Source organism: Pelobates fuscus, chromosome 3 (genome assembly GCF_036172605.1).
Source record: "Pelobates fuscus isolate aPelFus1 chromosome 3, aPelFus1.pri, whole genome shotgun sequence".
NCBI lineage: Eukaryota > Metazoa > Chordata > Amphibia > Anura > Pelobatidae > Pelobates > Pelobates fuscus.
In genome coordinates, this window is record NC_086319.1 from 367685291 (window position 1) to 367708062 (window position 22772).

At 42.9% G+C, this 22772-nt stretch overlaps 1 protein-coding gene across 1 annotated transcript in view; it reads left to right on the plus strand.

Moving 5' to 3' along the window:
* The window catches only part of CCDC33 (coiled-coil domain containing 33), a 91380-nt gene that overhangs the window by 7862 nt on the left and 60746 nt on the right, over positions 1–22772 (plus strand). The window contains exons 3-5 of the mRNA XM_063449349.1: positions 7022–7156; positions 17784–17947; positions 19296–19429. Of these exons, the coding sequence (XP_063305419.1) occupies positions 7022–7156; positions 17784–17947; positions 19296–19429 (433 nt within the window). The remainder of the gene's footprint in view (positions 1–7021; positions 7157–17783; positions 17948–19295; positions 19430–22772) is intronic.

Genomic DNA, 22772 nt, shown 5'->3' on the forward strand with positions numbered 1-22772 from the left:
TACCTAAGGTTGTTTTGACACTTTCTACGTAGCCATTTTACCGACAACCTCTGCTAAATATTGGAGTAAAATTGTGTTTTTTGGGGGTTTTCGCACACAAACTTATAACAAAGAACTTCTCATGTGTATTTTGTAAAGTTGGTGTGTGCTATTCCTGTACAAAATTTTATTATGTGTTCAGTTACTTCTGCTGAGTACAATGGTACCCCCATTGTATGTCTTTGGCACTATTTCGTGAAGTTACAGTGCCATATAGGAGACCTATCCATTTCAGTATTCACAGTAGAATTTTGAGAGACGGATTTAATGAGCCTATGTGTCCATTTGGGGTATTATAACAGTTTGACTGTTCAAAAAAAACCCACAAAGGCCTACCAATTGTAAAAGTAGACACTCCAGGGTATCTCATAAGGTGCATATTGTGCCTTAACATGCCCCCATTATTTCACCAATATATGCCAAAGTATGTGGTAAAAAATAATTTTGTGCGTTTTTTACATATGGATTGCATTTTTGCTAGGCATTGTGTATATTTCACATGTGCCACTAAGTTCAAATCCCCCAAATTATGCTCAGCTAAGTCTTCTGAGTAAAATGACACCCCCATTGTATGTCTTTGGCACTATTTCGTGAAGCTACAGTGCCATATAGGAGACCTATCCATTTCAGTATTTACAGTAGAATTTTGAGAGATGGATTTAATTGGCCTATGCTTCAATTTCGGATATTATAACAGTTTGACTGTTCAAAAAAAACCACAAAGGCCTACCATTTGTAAAAGTAGACACTCCAGGGTATATCATAAAGTGCATATTGTGCCTTAACATGCCCCCATTTTTTCACCAATATATGCCAAAGTATGTGGTAAAAAATAATTTTGTGCGTTTTTTACATATGGATTGCATTTTTGCTAGGCATTTTGTATATTTCACATGTGCCACTAAGTTTAAACCCCCCAAATTACGCTCAGCTAAGTCTTCTGAGTAAAATGACACCCCCATTGGATGTCTTTGGCACTATTTCGTGAAGTTACAGTGCCATTTAGGTGACCTGTCCTTTTCAGTATTCAAAGTAGAATTTTGAGAGACGGATTTAATGAGCCTATGTGTCCATTTGGGGTATTATAACAGTTTGACTGTTCAAAAAAACACCACAAAGGCCTACCATTTGTAAAAGTAGACACTCCAGGGTATCTCATAAAGTGCATATTGTGCCTTAACATGCCCCCATTTTTTCACCAATATATGCCAAAGTATGTGGTAAAAAATAATTTTGTGCGTTTTTTACATATGGATTGCATTTTTGCTAGGCATTTTGTATATTTCACATTTGCCACTAAGTTCAAACCCACCAAATTATGCTCAGCTAAGTCTTCTGAGTAAAATGACACCCCCATTGTATGTCTTTGGCACTATTTCGTGGAGTTACAGTGCCATTTAGGTGACCTGTCCTTTTCAGTATTCAAAGTAGAATTTTGAGAGACGGATTTAATGAGCCTATGTGTCCATTTGGGGTATTATAACAGTTTGACTGTTCAAAAAACCCCCACAAAGGCCTACCATTTGTAAAAGTAGACACTCCAGGGTATCTCATAAAGTGCATATTGTGCCTTAACATGCCCCCATTTTTTCACCAATATTTGCCAAAGTATGTGGTAAAAAATAATTTTGTGCGTTTTTTACATATGGATTGCATTTTTGCTAGGCATTTTGTATATTTCACATTTGCCACTAAGTTCAAACCCCCCAAATTATGCTCAGCTAAGTCTTCTGAGTAAAATGACACCCCCATTGTATGTCTTTGGCACTATTTCGTGGAGTTACAGTGCCATTTAGGTGACCTGTCCTTTTCAGTATTCAAAGTAGAATTTTGAGAGACGGATTTAATGAGCCTATGTGTCCATTTGGGGTATTATAACAGTTTGACTGTTCAAAACCCCCCCACAAAGGCCTACCATTTGTAAAAGTAGACACCCCAGGGTATTTCAAAAGGCATATTTTAAACCTTAGCGTAGGATCATTTTTTTGTTAGTTTGTACCAAGTCTAGTTACAATTAGCATTTTTTCTGCCTTTTTGACACACACTTGGAGATGTTACTGTATATTTTGTAATCCTTATGTGTGCTATGGCAGTAGAACACCTAATATGTTGCTCAGCTATGTCCTCTTAGTGCAGCAATACCCCCATGTGTACCCTTTTTGGGGATATGTGGATGTTGAAGGGGCACATTGGAGACCAAGCCATATCAGTTTTTACCGAACTTTGAATTTTGACGCTCGGCCCATGTGCAATTTCCAAGCATCTTAGCAGGTTTTAAGTTCAAACTACCCCACAAAGGCCTACCATTTCTTAAAGTAGACACCCCAGGGCATTTCAAAAGGCATATTTTAAACCTTAGCGTAGGATCATTTTTTTGTTAGTTTGTACCAAGTCTAGTTGCAATTAGCATTTTTTTCTGCCTTTTTGACACACACTTGGAGATGTTACTGTATATTTTGCAATCCTTATGTGTGCTATGGCAGTATAACACCTAATATGTTGCTCAGCTATGTCCTCTTAGTGCAACAATGTGTCACGGGCAACGCTGTCACGGATTCCAAAACACAGACAGACCACAAAGAGAGAGAACACAGAGAGAGAAACTTGTAATACCGGTCCTTAGAATGGCCGGGCTATACAAGCAGAGAATAGTCAAGGTACAAGCCGAAGTCAAAGGGGTAAAGAGAAACGGAACAACGATAGGACAAGCCGAGGTCAAGGATCAGAGAAGACAGGATAAACGGGAGACAAAGCCAAGATTTGGTAACCAGACAGTTGACTATTCGGCCTGGGTGTGCTTATTCGGCCTGGGTGTGGAAAACTTTAAAACAATGGCCAATACATAGGCCGGGCTGAGAGGGGCAATCAGGGCAGTAATAGCTGGTCTCAACTCTTACGCCCCTCTTGTAACACACCCTGCACCTTTTCTGGGGGTTTTGTTTTTTAGGGGTTGGTGGAATCTTAAAGCAGAAGTGACCTGCCTCCATTTTTCTGCTAGGCTCCACTGATGGTCCCCCTCTGTGGCACTCAAGTAACCCAGAAATGAGCTGAAATTGAAATGAAAGGAATGTGCATTTCAGCTCAGCATTTGCCTTTTTAAAAATAATAAAGGCATTGTGGACTGCCGTCTGCATTATATATATGCCCACTTTTTTGTACCATGCCCTGGTTTTGCGCATGATTAGATACGGCTGCATTAGTTGATCGGATAGATCAACTCCCCCCATGTGCCGATTATATTGCTGAATGCAGACTGGCACCCGTTTATGTTCCTCTCTGCCACAAACTGCGACCCTGCGAGTGTTTTCCCCATGGATCGTAGTTAGGATGAACACCTCCTTTTATCACGGTACTTGAGTGCCAGCAGTTCATTCTGGCAGAGAGCTGCTGTTTCCCCCTTTTTTAATTTTTTTTCTGCTAGAGCCTTTGGGAATCCTGTGCGACTCTTCCTGATAGTGCCACAGGCCACGGTCTCAAAACAGTACAGCATTTGTAAGAGTGGGATGCTGTTATAAAAGTTATCGATGTATAGATGATAACCTTTATTAAGTAGTGGCATTATTAAGTCCCAGACAATTTTCCCACTTGTCCCTACTGTATCTGGGCAACCTGGAGGATCAAGGTGGCTATCCCTTCCTTCGTATACACGGAAGGTGTATACATAGCCACTGCCACTTTCACATAATTTAGAAAATTTTATCCCATACCGGGATCTTTTGGATGGGATGTATTGTCTAAATCCCAGTCTTCCCTTATATTTCATGAGGGACTCATCAATTGAAATTAGTTTTTTGGGGGTGTAAATAGTGGCAAATTTTTCATTTAAGTGGGTAATTAGAGGGCGTATTTTATAAAGAATGTCATACTGCGGATGACCTTTTGGGGGGCACTTCATATTGTCATTAAAATGCATAAAACGCAGTATGTCCTCATATCTCTCCCTATGCATAGTCTGGGAAAAAATGGGGGTATTAAAAATAGGATTTTTAGTCCAGTACATTCTAATTGTGGGCTTTTTAACTACCCCCATTAACATGGTCAGTGCCCAGAATTGTTTGATTTCTGGCACACTGGTTGGGTACCATCTCTCTGTCCTGGCGATTCGGGAGTCTTGGTTGCGTGCAAGATATTGCTCCGCATACAGATTCGTCTGGGTAACTACCTCCCCAAAAAAATCATCCCCCAAAATCAGCTCCATACAATCCAGCGCATTATAGCCAGACAGGTCAGCCTGTATGCCAGGATTGGCAGTGAACACTGGGATGTCTGGCGAAAAATGATTAGGGGGTACCCAGTCACCTGCGCCATATTGAACATTAGGGGAATCAGCGATTTCCTCTGATGTTACTGCACTATCTGGCACATAGTCCCTGTCCCCTGCGTCACTCCCTGCGTCACTCTCTGAGGCAGTGTCGGTCGCCTCTGAGTCGGCGGCTAACAGGGCATAAGCCTCCTCTGCGCTATACTTTCGCAACATTTTTAATACAGTTAAGAAAACTTTACTAAATAACTAAACTTTTTTTTTTTTTTTTTTTAACCCCTAACTAAATTCCCCAAATTACCACTAAATTCCACCCACCAACTAACTAAATCACAAATTAATAAAATAAAAGAATACAATTTAACCCCTTAGGGTTACAAAAAAAATAAAATTTAACCCTTAAGTGTAAAAAAAAAATAGATCACAGTAAAGTACTGTGACCTGTATATAGATCACTGCTAGCAGTGATCAAGCAGCAGGGAAAGGGTTAATATTTTTTTTTAAAGGAAGGGGAAAGGGATTAGGAACCTTTTAAAGATATTCACTATTCTTCTGGGACACAATGTTGCAACGATCCGTCTCTCTCCACTTCACAAACCCACACGAGGTGGAGGGAGGCGGATCAGATATCCCAGCAGTATTGTGACCGCTGTGACTGGCTGTTACAGCGATCACATGTGCTGGGACATCGCGATTTGCTGTTGCTGGTCTGCCCCTGACTCAGAGGGACCCAGCAACAGCGTTAACCCCGCGATCGCCGGCACTGCGCGTTAATTTTACCGCGTGACGGACGAGGTCCGTCACCCGTCGTTAAGGGCATCCCCAGGATGACGGACCTTGTCCGTCACCCGTCGTGAAGGGGTTAATACAGTCGTACATTGCCCTGAGCAAATTTAGAAAGGAACAACAAGGTATCCTAATTAAACTAATTATTGCCCACATAAAGAAATTTGTCCTAATAACATGTAGCTTTCTCTAACAGAGCATATAATTATTGGGACTATCTTTTTTGTGCTCTAAGTGTAGCATTCTATTTAATTATTATGTTTTTGCTCAAATATTGCAAGTTTCACTCTGCATAAGTGAAATACTGTCTTGATACGTTCATAGCGACATTTAGGTGAGCTGCCCTTAAGAAGTTGGTACATTTAAAAGTTTGGATTGCAGGCGATTTAAAAAAAATAAAAAAAATTGTGTATACACAGAATTTATGATTTTTCCTTTTATGTTCTTTTTTATTAGGTTTTCATCCAGGTTAATTGTTCATATGGAGTAAAAAACGCGATTTCATTTTTTTCCGATCAGCCTTCTATTTAAAAAAATATTTTGTAAGCAACAAAAAAAAAAATTTGATTTTTTTACAACAAAGGATTACAGATATAGATTTATCTTGCTAGGGAAAATCTCTATTCATGTGCAATAAGTACTTTAATGATAACTTGTTATCCTTTTTTAATTGTGCTCAAGGGAATGTACTACTATATAGCGGGTGCCTGAATGACTGAATTTTTTGTTTTATTCTGTATTTTCTTTACGTAAGGCACTTGTTTTTATATCATCATATGTTCAGGCAAACGTTCAAAAAACTTTTTTGCAAATCCTCATTTGATAAACAACTTATGCAAGATTGGCTCTCTATATTTTTTGGGGGGATTTTGCATGTAAAAGTGCAGTATTATATGAATGTAAATATGAACATATAATATAGTTCATGACTGAGTGTAACATACAGAATAGTCCATGTTGCAATGCAGAGATGGCTTATCCATAGCTGGAAAGGAGATCATTAGATTTCCCTGCTTGGCTCTGCACCCCCTCGCCTAATCTCCATCGGGTGCAGATTACTCCTTCGTGACCCAGAGTGCCACAACCAATGCTCTGTGTTAATGACTGAGTGCTGGAACCACAAGGGAGCTTTAAAATGATCTGAAACGGATAGAGGTGCAGACCATAAGGCTTCCCCACTGAACCACCATGATCTGGGAACATTTCCCACAGCACCCACACACACAGATAACCTCTTTCACACACAACAGTCGGTCACACTCAGACCCCCCTCCACACACACATAACACTGGGACTGCTCCACACACAGAACACTCAACCACTACACACACTCTCACAGAAAAAAAAAACCCTGGGCTATAGGAGGGGGCCTTACCTAGAACCCTGGGTAATTTTAATCCGACTCTGTTGCATGCACTGTGTGGGTTATGTGTAAATAACAGTGTAATCCCTAAAACTATGCCTGATCCATTTGGTTAGAATATACTTTCATGCCAATAAGAGATGTTTAAGGTTTTAGGTATGAAGAAAAGAATATCATATTTGCATATCTTCAAGTGTTTATTATCGCACTGACAATACCACATAGGAACATGGCGTGTACCAAATACACTCTATGTTACTCTGTGTAACTCACCGTAATAGGCATGTTCAACAACATACATACACGGAACAATCTATTTTTATAGTTTTTGAAGGATCAGCAAACCTGAAACAAAAAACACATTTCTATTTAAATAACCAGCTAACTAGCCAGTTATGGCCCTTACTCGTAGTCTTTCAGTGAATTCATGTTGGAGGGATATACCTGCTAGATTGTCTTGTACTTGGTTTTAACCACACGTTCATCTTTTTATTTATCAAAACAAAATGTATCATCATAATTATTAATTCATTATTTATTATTTTTCACTTCTCTCCCAATTCCCTTCTAAGGATGAAGTCACAGACGGTTCGGATGGTACTCCATCTCCCACCCCAAGGCTTCAGGTGTCCACCAGATATCCTGATGATGCTCCTCTTCTTCTACCATCCCCGCCAAGGACATCAAGCCCTAGAAAAAGGATGCACGTGAGTACCCATTGCTCTCTAAGGGCTGGAGAACCATAAGTCTGATAATTGAATAGCATTTTCTCATTGGCATCTATGGAAAAATTGCTGCTCAATAACTAGATATATTTCTGTTTCTTATAATACGATCTAGATCTCAGTGAATGTGAAGTACCCTGCAATTGGTTTGCAGGATCTAATTCATATTCATTGTGCCCCTAGGCCGTCAATAATCAGGCCCTTGGTCCCCAATGGCTTCTCTCCGACCGTCAAACAGAAAGTCATGGTGCTCCTCAGTACATGTCCGTGAGGATGAGAATACGGAATTAACAAGTGCAGATTTTAATGGGGTGGTTTAATGGCAAGCAATAAAATGAAAATGGAAATGAAAAACGAGTAATATTTATATGCCAGCTTATTATCAGGCGAATAATGTATATGTTCTAATGGACATAAGAGCCTGTGTGAATGTTAGGATCAATTAAAGAATGGTAGAGTTGGCACCACTTCTTATCCCATTAAACTCTCCACGTGTTCCACCTCATATCGCTATGGATCATTTAATGCCGGCTCTTTCAGCATTCGAGTTTTGAAATACTGAAAATTCCATGAAGCAGTATGAGTGTTCTGGAGTGTGAACAGGTATAGCGAGAGTTCCATTTCACTAATATAGAAAATGTAGAGATTTAGAATCTTACAGGATTATTAACTAAAGTGAGAATTCAGGGTTAATTCAAAGTGAACTTCATGTTTAATGTCAAAATAGCCAAACAGGAAAATTTCTTTAAATCAGCTATGCTTTACATTCAGGTAACCTGTCCTTAACTTTGAATTCACCTTAAATTCTCAAAATAGTGAATACCCCTGTATATGTCACTTATGTGACATAAAGGTTCCGTTTATGCCTTTAACATTAACGTGGAGATCCAAATGGGAGATGGGCTTTTTTGGTCATATTTTAACCTAAGCTTAATTCAGAGGTAGGCAAATAGTTAACTAGCTGTGATAAAACTACAACTCCCATGATCCCTCAATGCTGGTTGGGATAGAACAAGTGGGAATAGAAGTTTTGGCCACTAGTCTTGATCTTCGATACTAAATAACAGCACTTATGTCATCCCCGTGTTGGTGTTGATGCAATATACTATAAAGTCTTGAGTTATATAAATGCGTGTAAGTGCAAGGATTATGTTAAAGGGACATTTCACTGCCAAAATACAAAATAAATCAAAAGCACTATTTAGTAGATATACCAAAAATGAAAACATGCATGCATTTCATTATGCATTATTCAATTGGTGGTACATCTGAAAACAGTTTGCAAAACCTGCAGTTCTCTTGTCTGCTGTCTTCGCAAGCCCTCCCCTTTTAACCCTGCCCACCCTTTCTATATCTGTCCAATCACAGACTTCCCAATGCAGCTCAATGAGAAGTCTTTGCAAGGCAGGTGCTCTGAGCATTTGCTGCCTCTTGAGTTTAGCTCCATTGAGCTAGCCAAACCAGGAAGTAACAGGATAGGTTGTCTGATTGAAAGCCAGGTGGATGTAACTAGGTCAATTTATAAAAGTGCCAGTTTCTATTGAAATCTGCACTTTTTTTCTAAATAAAACAAATAGGAAACACCCTTCTGATATAAAGTTTTTTATAAAACTAAAGTGTTATAGGGTCTGGCACAGGGCCGCCATCAGGGGGTGACAACCATGACAGTTGTCACAGGCCCGGCGGCTCTGGGGGGCCCGGCCGTGCGGGCCAAACGTGAAGCGGCGAAACTGCTGCAGGTGCATCTGCACCGGGGCCCATCAGGTGGCCCAAGCATTTAGGCCCTATATCTTAGCCCTATATCTTCAGGGGCCCGGTCAGCGCTGCGGCCGTGTAATTGCGGCACCGGGCCCCTTAAAAAAAAATAATGCGGTGTCTGTATGTATGTGTGTATGTATGTATGTATGTATGCCAGTATGCATGTATGTCTGTGTGTGTATGTCAGTATGTCTGTATGTATCTGTGTATGTATATATCTATCTGTGTGTCTGCGTATGTATGTACATCAGTATGTATGTGTATGTCTGCCATTATGTATGAATGTCAGTATGTATTTATGTGTATGTATGTCAGTTTGTATGTATGTCTGTTTGTCAGTATGTATGTATGTCTTTATGTATCTGTATGTGTCAGTATGTGAGTATGTATGTACGTCAGTGTGTGTGTCTGTATGTCAGTATGTGTGTGTGTATCTGTATCTGTGTATGTGTCTATATGTGTGTATGTCTGTTTCAGTATTTGTGTCTGTTAGTATGTGTGTATCTTTCTGTGTGTATGTGTCTGTGTCCTTTTTTGTCTGTGTGTGTGTATTCCTGTGGATTTGGAGGCGGGGCTTGGAGGCAGGCACCCGGGGGCCCAGACCTTGAGCTGTGTTAGGGGCCCCACAATTTCTGATGGCGGCCCTGGTCTGGCGTGTCCCTTTAATTACAGATTTGTAGGGGGCATAGGTTGAATTAATTAAATTGTGGCACCTGCAGACCTATTCCACTTAGAGTGCTTAGAGATAGCTACTGTTTAGAGCTGCGTGGATGTGTGTGTGTTCAGGAATAACATGCACTATTTGTATAGTTTGCAATAACCGTTTATAATCAAAGTTTCATTAGTAGATGTGTATGAAGTTAACATAAAAATAATTGAGACAGCAGGCGAGGAATTTCATGACAGCCGTTTGAGTAGGATCACAGCAGAAATAGCATTGTTGGCAACAGGATTTAGTGTAAAAGACACATGCAGCACAAGAATAGCATAGCACTGTCAGTAGAACAATGACAGAACGAGGAGAGAAAGTCAGTGGGATCTGATATGATTGTTCTGCTGTTGGTTTGATGGTGCTATGGGTGTAACTTGTTACTTCAAAGGATTTCATTGTCTTTAATCTGAAATCGGAATTATTTAGAATTACGTCTCAGTTTACTGGGATACTCTGTATCCGGTTCTTTATTGCCATGCTTATTCTAAGGGAATATCATAACAACTTATCTCCTATTGTCCTGTGTGTCTGTTAGGCTGTTTATCAAACCTGTTCCTCGGAAGACAAACTCACAGATACTGACAGCCTGTCTTTCTACTTCTGTACCTCCCAAACTACTTACTTGTAATTCTAAAGAATCCCTTTTACGGTCCATACTAAACCGACATACAGATATATACCTTCTATACATATTCCTTTCTTACTGCTACATGTTGTTTGTTATATAAGTTCACTTGTTATAAAATGCATATTGTATTTGATTGTGATGGTTCTGCAATTTAGGCTTTTGTAATTTTCTATCATTAAACCACCATGGTTTGTTTCTGAAATGGTTATTGCAAAGCTTCCTGCATATCGAGTCATACTTGACTGTCCAGAACAAGATATGATGTTGCATGAATCCTATTGGGAACCTCTTGATAGAGCTTGCTTATGGAAGATGGAAGACTAAACATGGGATACAGAGTCGAGCTCCCAGTCCCAGAAATACAAAACTCAAGTAACGTGTCAGAGATCTGGATTATTGCAATTAACGGGACATTATAGGCACCAAACCAACTTTAGCTTAATGAAGCAGTTTTGGTGTATAGATTATGCCCCTGCAGTCTCACTGCTCAATTCTCTGCCATTTAGGACTTAAATCACTTTGTTTATGCAACGCTAGTCACACCTCCCTGCATGCGACTTACACAGCCTTTTTAAACACTTCCTGTAAAGTGAGATCTAATGTTTAAACTTAATTTATTGCAAATTCTGTTTAACTTAGATGTATCATCTCTGCAGTCAATAGCCTTCTTAAACCTGCAGAAGCCTTCTGTGAGTGACTAAAGTTAAATTTATAGAGCAGGCGAGAGTAAGTTAAAAAGTATGAAAATTAAAAAGAAATTTAATGCAGGCTATGTGACCTTTCTCATGTCATTAACATAACGTGCAGTTTAGAAATACACTATTATTGTGCTTTGGGGTGCACCAATACAGCCATGTTGTTCGAGTCTTGCGTATCTTCTGGATATTGGGAGGTCACCTACTCTGTGCTGCTAAGCTAATGGCTTACAGTGTTTGCAGTACAAACCTTGTATCACTCAGCATATGATGTCATTTGTGTGAAGACATCAAACCATGCGTGTGACATTACGTTACACATATGAATGGGCACATGGTTGAAAATAAAGTTGCCTTTTGTGGTTTTGGTTCAAAAATCTATAATATTCAAAGTAAACACTAGACTGTTGTATTATACTTTAATGAAATATTAGCTTTTGTGAATGTTCTATGAACCCATCCGTGTGTTTATGTTTCAGGGAAATTGGTAGGTAGTTCTTTTTATTCAAACTGCAGACCAGATAAACTCTAACTAGTGTGTTGTTGGTAAGGATTGTCTCCAGGATGTTTAATTTGAGCCCTATAAAACTAAAGCTACCCCGTCACAATTCAGACAACATTTACAACATTTACTATTTCAGGGCATTGACGTAATCTTAGAACTTTATATACTCCTGCTTTAAATGTGGATGGTTCCAAAAAAATACGTCCCATGGGACGCGTCTTCTGTCTATATCTATTTTTCCCAAAAGCATGTGTTGTGTGTTCCTTATGATTATATGGCATCTTGTAGATATCTACATCAATTCATCCTATTCTAAAAATACAAAATTAAGTACTGCGTTGAAATATTCAGCTCTCTGCTAGAGAACAGAGAATGACAATGCCCCCCATACAGAAGTCTATTCACACAACGGTGAGATTTAAGGTCCAAGCTAGAAGGCTAGCTGCAGAGCCACATTGAATATACCGTCCGGCTGTAACTGAGTTAATTCTTTCTTCAATTCGTTGTTCAATGCCCTTTTTTGTAGACTTGAAGCTGAACTTAACGTGAACTTAATTACTTGTGTCACCAGTGCAGGGATATAGTTTGTAATATGCAGGGCTAGTAACAAGCAGTATCAGATCAATGCTTGCTTGATACGCACTGAATCTATGGTTTAATGGGCTGATCCGTCTAATTTAATTACTTATATCTTTGCCTTTTTCTATATCAAATTTACGATCAGACTCAGATTGTGTGAAAAAGAAATTGCAGATTTGTAGGTTTGTTCAGTTTGATATGTGTGTATTGGATAGTATCGGTCTATCTATCTATCTATCTATCTATCTATCTATCTATCTATCTATCTATCTATAAGACAACATTAAAACCACTGACATGTGACATGAATAACATTGATTATATCGTTACAATGGCATCTGTCAAGGGATGGGATATATTAGGAAGCACATTAACATTAAAGGACCCCTATAGACACCCAGACTACTTCAGCTCAATGAAGTGGTCTGGGTGCCAGGTCCCTCTAGTCTTAACCCTGCAGCTGAAAACATAGTGAAGTCCACAGCCAAAACACCTTCAATGTGGACATGAGCGTCAGAACTGAACGAAGGAGCAATGGAAGAGGATTGCCTGGTCTGGTGAATCCCATTTTCTGTTAGATCGTTTGGATTGTGCATGTGCTTTATTTCTATAAAAAGATGGCAGCAGGATGCTCTATGGGAAGATGGCAGGCCAGCAGAGTCAGTGTTCAGCTCTGAGCAATGCTCTGCTGAGAAACCTTGGGTCCTGGCATTCATGTGGATGTTCCTTTGATATGCACCACCTACCTAAAGATTGTTGCAGACAACATACAGCCTTTCATGGCAATGGTGTTTCCTGACAGTGAACATTTCAGGTACTTCTTGAAGTGGGATAATACACTCTGCAAAAATTGATTTGATGAATGATTTGAGGAACATTATTATTATTATTATAATTAGGATATTTATAGAGCGCCGTCAAATTCCGCAGCGCTGAGGGCGTTGAGGGCCCTGCTCAATGAGCTTACATGCTAGAGGGAGTGGGGTAAAATGACACAAAAGGTAAGGATAGTATTAGACTAGTGACAGTTGCAGAAGAGGAATCAGTTGGGAGCTATTAACAGTTTAATTGATACGCTTTTATGAAGAAGTGGGTTTTTTAACGATTTTTTGAAGGAGTGGAGACTGGGTGAGTATCTAACGGAGGAGTGAAAAGCGAGTTCCACAGGAACAGTGCAGCCCTCGAGAAATCTTGAAGACATGACAAAGAGTTCAAGGTATTGCTCTGGTCTCCAAATTCCCCAGATCTCAATCCGATTGAGAAATCATAGGATGTGCTGGAACAACAAATCCAATCAATGGAGGCTCCACCTCGCAACTTGCAGGACATAAAGGATCTGCTGCTAATGTCTTGGTGCCAGACCACAGGATACTTTCAGATATCTTGTGGAGTCCACGCCTCGATGCATCAGAACTCTTTTGGCAGCACAAGGAGGACCTACACAATAGTTGGTTTTAATGTTGTGGTTGATCAGTGTGTTTGTGTGTGTATGTTGGTATATCTATACATGTATATATATGCAGGTCTTCCATCTAGGAAGATGTAAATAGGGCTGGATTTGCCAGTATACACAGTAGGCAGCTGCTCACAGACACAATAAAACAAGGGAAGTGAATGGCGCTTACACAGTGAAAAACCAAAACACAGTACTGGAGTGAGAAAGGTGTTCCCCAACACCCTAAAGTCAAAATGTACAGAAGGTATTAGAAGCAACAAGTGCCAAAATACACACAACACTCCCTGTGTATAAACATATAAAACAATACTTATGCATGTACAGGTATATGTGAGGGATGTCCCATGTAGTCAGTACCTACAATAATAAAAAAGGTACATAGTATAGACCAGTGATGGCGAACCTATGGCACGCGTGCCACAGGTGGCACGCCGGGCCCTCTCTGTGGGCACGCGGCCATAGCTTTGCCATCACTGCAGAGTAGGCGCCTGCCTGCCCGAAACGGTAGGCGCCTACTCTGCTTCCGTGTCGGGAGGATCGGAAGCAGGGGGGAGGGATCGAGGAAGCAGCTCTCCTGTCCTCCCGTGAGCTGTGTGGAGCGTTGCCGCGCGTTACCATGGCAACGCTCCACACAGCATCGCGCGGGAGGACAGGAGAGCTGCAGGACCTGTCCTCCTGTCCTGCATACCACCACCGGACCACCAGGGATGGCTGTGTTCTCCCCCTCCCCTTCACCAAAGGTAACAAGAAGGGAAGGGGGGGGATACTGATGTAATAACCTACCCCCCTTACCCCCAGCACCCCTACCCCTACTCCCAGCACCCCTACTCCTTCTACTCCCCCTACCCCAGCACCCCTACTTCCCCTACCCCCAGCACCCCTACTCCCCCTACCCCCAGCACCCCTACTCCCACTATCCACAGCACCCCTACTCCCACTACCCACAGCACCCCTACTGCCAGCACCCCTACTCCCACTACCCACAGCACCACTACTCCCAGCACCCCTACTCCCAGCACCCCTACTCCCACTACCCACAGCACCCCTACTCCCACTACCCACAGCACCCCTACTCCCAGCACCCCTACTCCCACTACCCCCAGCACCCCTACTCCCAGCACCCCTACTCCCACTACCCCAGCACCCCTACTCCCACTACCCCCAGCACCCCTACTCCCAGCACCCCTACTCCCACTACCCCAGCACCCCTACTCCCACTACCCACAGCACCCCTACTCCCAGCACCCCTACTCCCACTACCCACAGCACCCCTACTCCCACTACCCACAGCACCCCTACTCCCAGCACCCCTACTCCCACTACCCCAGCACCCCTACTCCCACTACCCACAGCACCCCTACTCCCAGCACCCCTACTCCCAGCACCCCTACTCCCACTACCCCAGCACCCCTACTCCCACTACCCACAGCACCCCTACTCCCACTACCCACAGCACCCCTACCCCCAGCACCCCTACTCCCACTACCCCCAGCACCCCTACTCCCACTACCCCCAGCACCCCTACTCCCACTACCCCCAGCACCCCTACTCCCACTACCCCCAGCACCCCAACTCCCAGCACCCCTACTCCCACTACCCCCAGCACCCCTACTCCCACTACCCCCAGCACCCCTACTCTCCCTACCCCCAGCACCCCTACTCTCCCTACCCCCAGCACCCCTACTCCCACTACCCCCATCACCCCTACTCCCACTACCCCCAGCACCCCTACTCCCAGCACCCCTACTCTCCCTACCCCCAGCACCCCTACTCCCCCTACTCCCAGCACCCCTACCCCCAGCACCCCTACTCCCAGCACCCCTACCACCCTTACCCACAGCACCCCTACTCCCAGCACCCCTACCACCCCTACCCCCAGCACCCCTACCCCCAGCACCCCTACCCCCAGCACCCCTACTCCCCCTACCCCCAGCACCACTACCCCCAGCACCCCTACCCCCAGCACCCTTACCCACAGCACCCCTACCCCCAGCACCCCTACTCCCCCTACCCCCAGCACCCCTACTCCCACTACCCACAGCACCCCTACCCCCAGCACCCCTACCCCTGCACCCACAGCACCCCTACCCCCCTACACACAGGACCCCTACACACAGGACCCCTACCCACAGCAGCCCTACACACAGCACCCCTACCCACCTACACACAGCACCCCTACCCCCCCTACACACAGCACCCCTACCCCCCCTACACACAGCACCCCTACCCCCCTACACACAGCACCCCTACCCCCCTACACACAGCACCCCTACCCCCCTACACACAGCACCCCTACCCCCCTACACACAGCACCCCTACCCCCCCTACACACAGCACCCCTACCCCCCCTACACAGCACCCCTACCCCCCCTACACAGCACCCCTACCCCCCCACACACAGCACCCCTACCCCCCACACACAGCACCCCTACCCCCCCACACACAGCACCCCTACTCCCCCACACACAGCACCCCTACCCCCCCACACTCACAGCACCCTTTCACCCAAACACACACAGCACCCTACCCCCCACACACAGCACCCTACCCCCCACACACAGCACCCTACCCCCCCCCCACACAGCACCCTACCCCCCCCCCCCCACACACACAGCACCCTACCCCCCCACACACACAGCACCCTACCCCCCCACACACACAGCACCCTACCCCCCCACACAGCACCCTATCCCCCCACACACAGCACCCCAACCCCCCACACACAGCACCCCACCCCCCACACACAGCACCCCACCCCCCCACACACAACATTACACACAGACACATACACTGCACCCCTCAATGCAGTATATGTGTGTGTGTTCAGCAGTCTTTATGTATTCAGCAGTGTGTGTGTGTGTGTGTGTATTCAGCAGACTGCGTGCGTGTATTCAGCAGACTGCGTGCGTGTATTCAGCAGACTGCGTACTCAGCAGTGTGCGTGTATTTAGCGGACTGTGTGTGTATTTAGCAGTCTGTCTGTGTCTCGGTGTGTGTATGTATTAAGCAGTTGGTGTGTGAATGTGTTCAGCAGTCTGTGTGTATGTATTGCATTTGTTGGAGATACTAATATAAGCTTAATTTATATCATTATTTAAATTTTTTATAATTTAACTCTGTGTTGTGTTCTTCTTTTAAAACAAAAGTTGTTAACTGTACTAGTAGTTTTTTCTAAACGTAAACCTCAGTATTCAGGTTTAATTGCCATGTTGGCACTTTGAGGGAAAAAAAGTTGGCATGTATTGCGGTTTGGGCACTCGGGCTCAAAAAGGTTCGCCATCACTGGTATAGACTGTACATACAACGAGAGAAACAAATGCATGACTGTGATTTCGTGAGTCACCATATGGGACCTGCACAGTTATTATTTTAATTTATATTTACAATAAATCTACACTTTTTTATCATCACTCTGCTGCTGTTCCTTCTACTTCTGGGGGATACCATCCAGGATTCTCCAGCAAAGCCTTTTTGAGGCACCTTTGGGCACTAAATACAGAGCCTGGTACGGCTCTGGAATCCGTGAGTGTTTCCAATTACCTCCATATTTCTCTCGTTGTATGTACAGTCTATACTATGTACCTTTTTTATTATTGTAGGTACTGACTACATGGGACATCCCTCACATATACCTGTACATGCATAAGTATTGTTTTATATGTTTATACACGGGGAGTGTTGTGTGTATTTTGGCACTTGTTGCTTCTAATACCTTCTGTACAGCTGCTCACAGACCCCAGTCCACAAAGGTCACCTATCCTGAATACAACTGCTTTATATACTTTTAAATTTGGTATTAATTTGGAATTTGTGGTTTTTATACTTCCTGACTTCTTTGAGTTGCATTCTCTTGCAACTGTCATTAGTCTAATACTATCCTTACCTTTTGTGTCCCTTTACCCCACTCCCTCTAGCATGTAAGCTCATTGAGCAGGGCCCTCAACCCCTCTGTTTTTTCTGTGTGTCCAACTTGTCTGATTACAACTACATGTTTGTTCGTCCACCCACTGTAAAGCGCTGCGGAATTTGTTGGCGCTATATAAATAATAACATAATAATAAATCATTTAGCAGATAACAGGGAATTATCTAAGATGTAACTCTAACCCTGGGTGTATTATTAGTAGAGGTATTCGCATAATTCCTTGTGTAAAATAATGATGGAGAACAAATCTTCATGCATTCCTCAATTTCAACTTCCCATCATCCCTTTCTATTCCTTTGCCCTCTTATCTGGCTATTAGAATTCTCTCATATGAAGTCTTATCTTCCCTCAGGTTACAGAGAAACCTCTGACGCATAGTGAGCCCATGCATGGATCACATGGACAATCTAGCTTCCTGTCCCCACACGGGACAGAAACCATTGTTGTTACCCTGCACTCAGCCACTCATCTCCCGTCAACTACAGCTGGCTCCGCTCCTTGTCCTTTTGTCACTATGTGAGTATGAACTCAAAACTTAAAGGAACACTATAGCATTAGCAATACAAATATATAGGGAGAAAAAAAAGTAGATGTACTTACCCTTTATCCCTCGCAGCCATCTTTTTCGTGGCTCAAGTCGGCCTGCAGGTGTCAAGCAAAATAATAATTATTAACCCTTACACGACCGCTCATGGAATACAACAGAGTTGTCCATTCTAGTGCCCCTATCTGGCCAAAGAAGGATCTGTTTTTTATAAGCCTCTAGATTGCTTTTAGGGAATAACAAAATTTGTTTAGTTTTTCTTTTAAAAGCACAAATAATAGCTTAACGTGTCTTTTGGATCGTACACACTACATGTAACAGCTCCCTTTTAAGTGATTTCACACTGGGATCGTGTGTATTACACATACTGCTGATAAGCCCTGTGAGAGAATACAGGAATTATCAGCGTTCCAAACACCATGACAATCTGGCAACAACAGTCAGGACGAGGAAGATGGCCTTGGATTCTCGAGCTTATAAATCTGCTACAATGTAATAATCGTTCGCAGTCCTGCAGTCGTGTACTTCAACCCTTTTAACCTTCCACTAAACCACCTGGGCCAGTTTGTCACCCACCACCTTTCTCTGCCCTTTTGCCCCACTATTCTGCCTTCTATTTCTCTTATGTTATCTATCCTCTCATCTCCAATAGTCATTCTTCATATTCACGCCATCTTTCTGTCTTTTATATTATTTTAATTACTTCATTTTTTTTTATATTCCTTCCCCCTCCTCCTCTCCCCCACTCACAAGCTATCTTACTCAATGTGTCGTCTGCAGTTTAGAGAAGACCTTAGACCCTTGAGCATTAAACACTTGTGATGCAAGGAACATGAAAAAATCAACAATATGGAAATCAAGTGTGCAGGGGCACTAATGGGATTTTACTACTCCTAACCCATGTCCCATGGGGGTTGTTTGGCATTAATATTTCATTGACCCAAGTTCACCATTGACAGGTCACGTGCCATGGACCACCATGGCTGCCCCACCCCCTCTCTTGGCTCTCTTGTCCATCACAGCCTGTCATTGATTGATGGTGGGTCAGAAATAATGAGTTTAAGGAATCTGTTGCCGTACAAGCACGTTTCTGCTTCAAATCACCATGGTGTTATTCTCTTAACTCATTACATTCCAGAAAATGTAAGCACATTGTACCCCAGTTTAGCACAGGCCTATAGTCTAAATTGTAGCCAAGAAGTGACCCTCAACTCTGCAAGCCATAGGAACCATTCACTCTGTATAGCACGTCCGTATCATGCAATTTGTCTTTTTGTTTTATTGTTTTATTGGAGATGTTTAAACCAATATGTGTTACAGGATGAGCAGCTCAAATGACAGGGATGGAGTAAAGGCCCAGAGCATCTCGCATACAACCCAGGTCCCAACTCATGACCCAACCTGGGGGGAGACACTAACCATGACTGTGAGTGAGGAAGAGGCAGAGCAAGAAGGTAAATAAGGAGTTTAGCTCAGCTAGAATCTTACTTATATACCTGTCCATTCTATGCCTGGCCTTCCTGTTCTGTACAGATTCACATCTACACAAATCAGTAATGTTTTCATAATTTTAAATCAATATTGTAACAGATCCCCTATGCTCCGACTGAGTACCGGTATATCTGCTGTAGTTCTCCCAGATCCCAAGTGAAGCAGTGATTAAAGCTCTGAGCTATCCAAACATTAGACTAGACTTGATGAACGATACAACAGGAATAATTTATTCTGGTCAGATGGCCTGCTTTTATACACATCAGGGATACAGTCAAACACACCCATAACACTCCCACAACACGCCCAGAACACTCCCACAACACGCCCATGGATTTCTTAGTCAGTCAACTTTAGGGAGCTTCTGTGGCCGCAAAACGGGGTGCTCCGTCTGGCTCTTAGGTAGCGTTTGTTCTCCTTATCCTCAGGCACCTTCCCTCCAAAAAGCGCTCTCCTGGCGTATTTTAAAGTGGTTCAAAACTGCGAACCAAGTTGCCCGGGAACCGCACGGTCACCTCATCACAACCATGCATTTTTATTGTGATAAAAAATAATAATGTGTAACTTTACAGGTAAAATGTATAGTTTTTCTACATATATACATACTGGCAGCTAGTATACAAAGGTTGCCAATAATAGTTCATTTTTGAATATATATTTTATGTGTTTAATATATCTCCGTGTAGCATAGACATGCACAAATGTTGCTGGGTCAACATGTAAAAAACAACACAAAAGAAAAACTTATTTGTGTATAACCTTTGTGCCACAATTTATAGAATACACAGTGATTACATACTGTATCTGTGATCAGTCCTTAGTTACACTTCCGATGTTGGTCCCATAGTTCCATATTAAATCATCATCCAAATTCCCAAATAGACCGCCCTGTCAGAAAACCAAACAATTCCATTGAGGTGGATTCTCCAAAGTACTCCGTTTATTTGTGCAGTGTGCAACATGGTACAAAAGACAAAATAAACAGACCTCATACATGACATGGGATCCAGATAGACTCTGCATCAGATATACTACAAAAAAAAAGTTATACAATTCAAAATCCCTGAGCCTGTAAGAATGGATAAGGTGATGAAGACTAGGTATACAACTTAGAGCATTATGGCATAATTTGCAAACGAAATGAATTTGCAATAAACATTTAATTAGCAATTATGCCAATTGTTTATACACGACTGAGGGTTATGATTATATAGCCTTGCAGTCTTGTGTACATAAGTGCCGGTGTGTGTATTTCTGAGTGTACCTGGCATTGTCTACCTGTGTGTGACAGGGTATAGGGTGAGTGTTGCACAGTTGGCGGACAGGATTGTAAGGGTTTATGTGGTAGGGTGAGTGAGGCAGGGTGAAGGGGGTGAGTGGGACAGACTGATAGAGGATGAGTGTGACAGGGTTGGCGGGTGCAGGGCCATCTTTAATATTGATTGGGCCCTGGGCAAGCATTTGATGGGGCCCCTTGGCTCCCACTTTCTGACATGCAATCACGCTCTCTACTTCCCAACACAGAACCATTTTCCCATGCTTGCAGTGTTGTATTTAGCACTGAGCTGTGTTTGTGTATTTGAATGGTAGCATGTTTTTGTATGGAAGCATGTTTGTGTAAATGTAGGGGTGTGTTTGTATGGGGTGTTGGTGTTTGAATGCAAGCATGCATCTATGTGAAGTTTTTTTTTTTAATGCTGGGGTGGGCTTATATATATTTTTGTTTTTTAACACAAAGGTGTGTTTGTATGTATTGTTAACGTTTCAATGCAGGGGTGTACTTGTGTGTAGTGTTGATGATTTGAATGATGAAATGTATGCACATGTACACATACACTGCCACACACACACACACAGTGATACACATACACGCAGATACACACACACAAACACACACACACACAAACACACACTGAAACACATGCAGATACAGACACACAGATACACAACCTGACACACGTACAGAGACATATATACAAACACTGACACATATGGATACTCATACACACTGATGCATATACTGACACCCATGCAGATACACAAATAAAAACACTGACTATATACAGATGCACACACAGATACACATGCAGGTACACACACTGACAACATACAGATACACAAATACATACAATGATAACATACAGATACACACACTGACACACATACAGACACGCAGATACACAACCTGACACATGTGCAGATACACACAGACCACATAGATATACTAAATACAGATACACAGATATACATACTGACAACATAGAGATACACACTGACAGACATACTGACACACTGACATAGTGACACACACTGACAGACATATTGATACACACACAGACACCCTGACAGACATACGCACACACATACTAAGACACACACAGACATACTGTCACACAAATACTGACACACACACATACATACTGACACATGTGCAAAGTTTACATTTTTACACACTGACAGACATACTGACACATACACTGACAGACAAACTGAGACGCACACTGACAGACAAACTGACATGCATTGACAGACAAACTGACACACACACATACGCCCTGACAGACATAGTGACAGACATAGTGACACACACACATACGCCCTGACAGACATACTGACACACACAGAGACATACTGACACACACACAGACACCCTGACAGACATACTGACACACACAGACAGACAAACTGACATGCATTGACAGACAAACTGACACACACACATACGCCCTGACAGACATAGTGACAGACATAGTGACACACACACATACGCCCTGACAGACATACTGACACACACAGAGACATACTGACACACACACAGACACCCTGACAGACATACTGACACACACAGACAGACATACTGACACACACAGACACCCTGACATACTGCCACACTGACAAACATACTGACACACACAGACATACTGATACACAGACATACACACAGAAATAGTGACACACACACACACAGACACCCTGACAGACATACTCACACACATACACACATACTGCTTTACACAAATACTGACACACACACACACACACACACACACATGCATAATAACACACATGCAAAGTTTACATTTATAAAGCCACCCTCCAGCCCTACCTTATGGGTTCAGGAGGGTGGTTCCCTGGGGTCCAATGTCATGCTGAGGTAGTTGGGAGTGTGAGGCTCTGATAGCTCCCTCCTGACGGGCTTTTCCTCCATCCCACGTGGCTTCACTCTATCTGGGAGGAAGTGACTGCCGTGACAGGGGGTCATAAATACCTTTATAATAAACTGATTCCCTGGTGATCCGGTGGCCA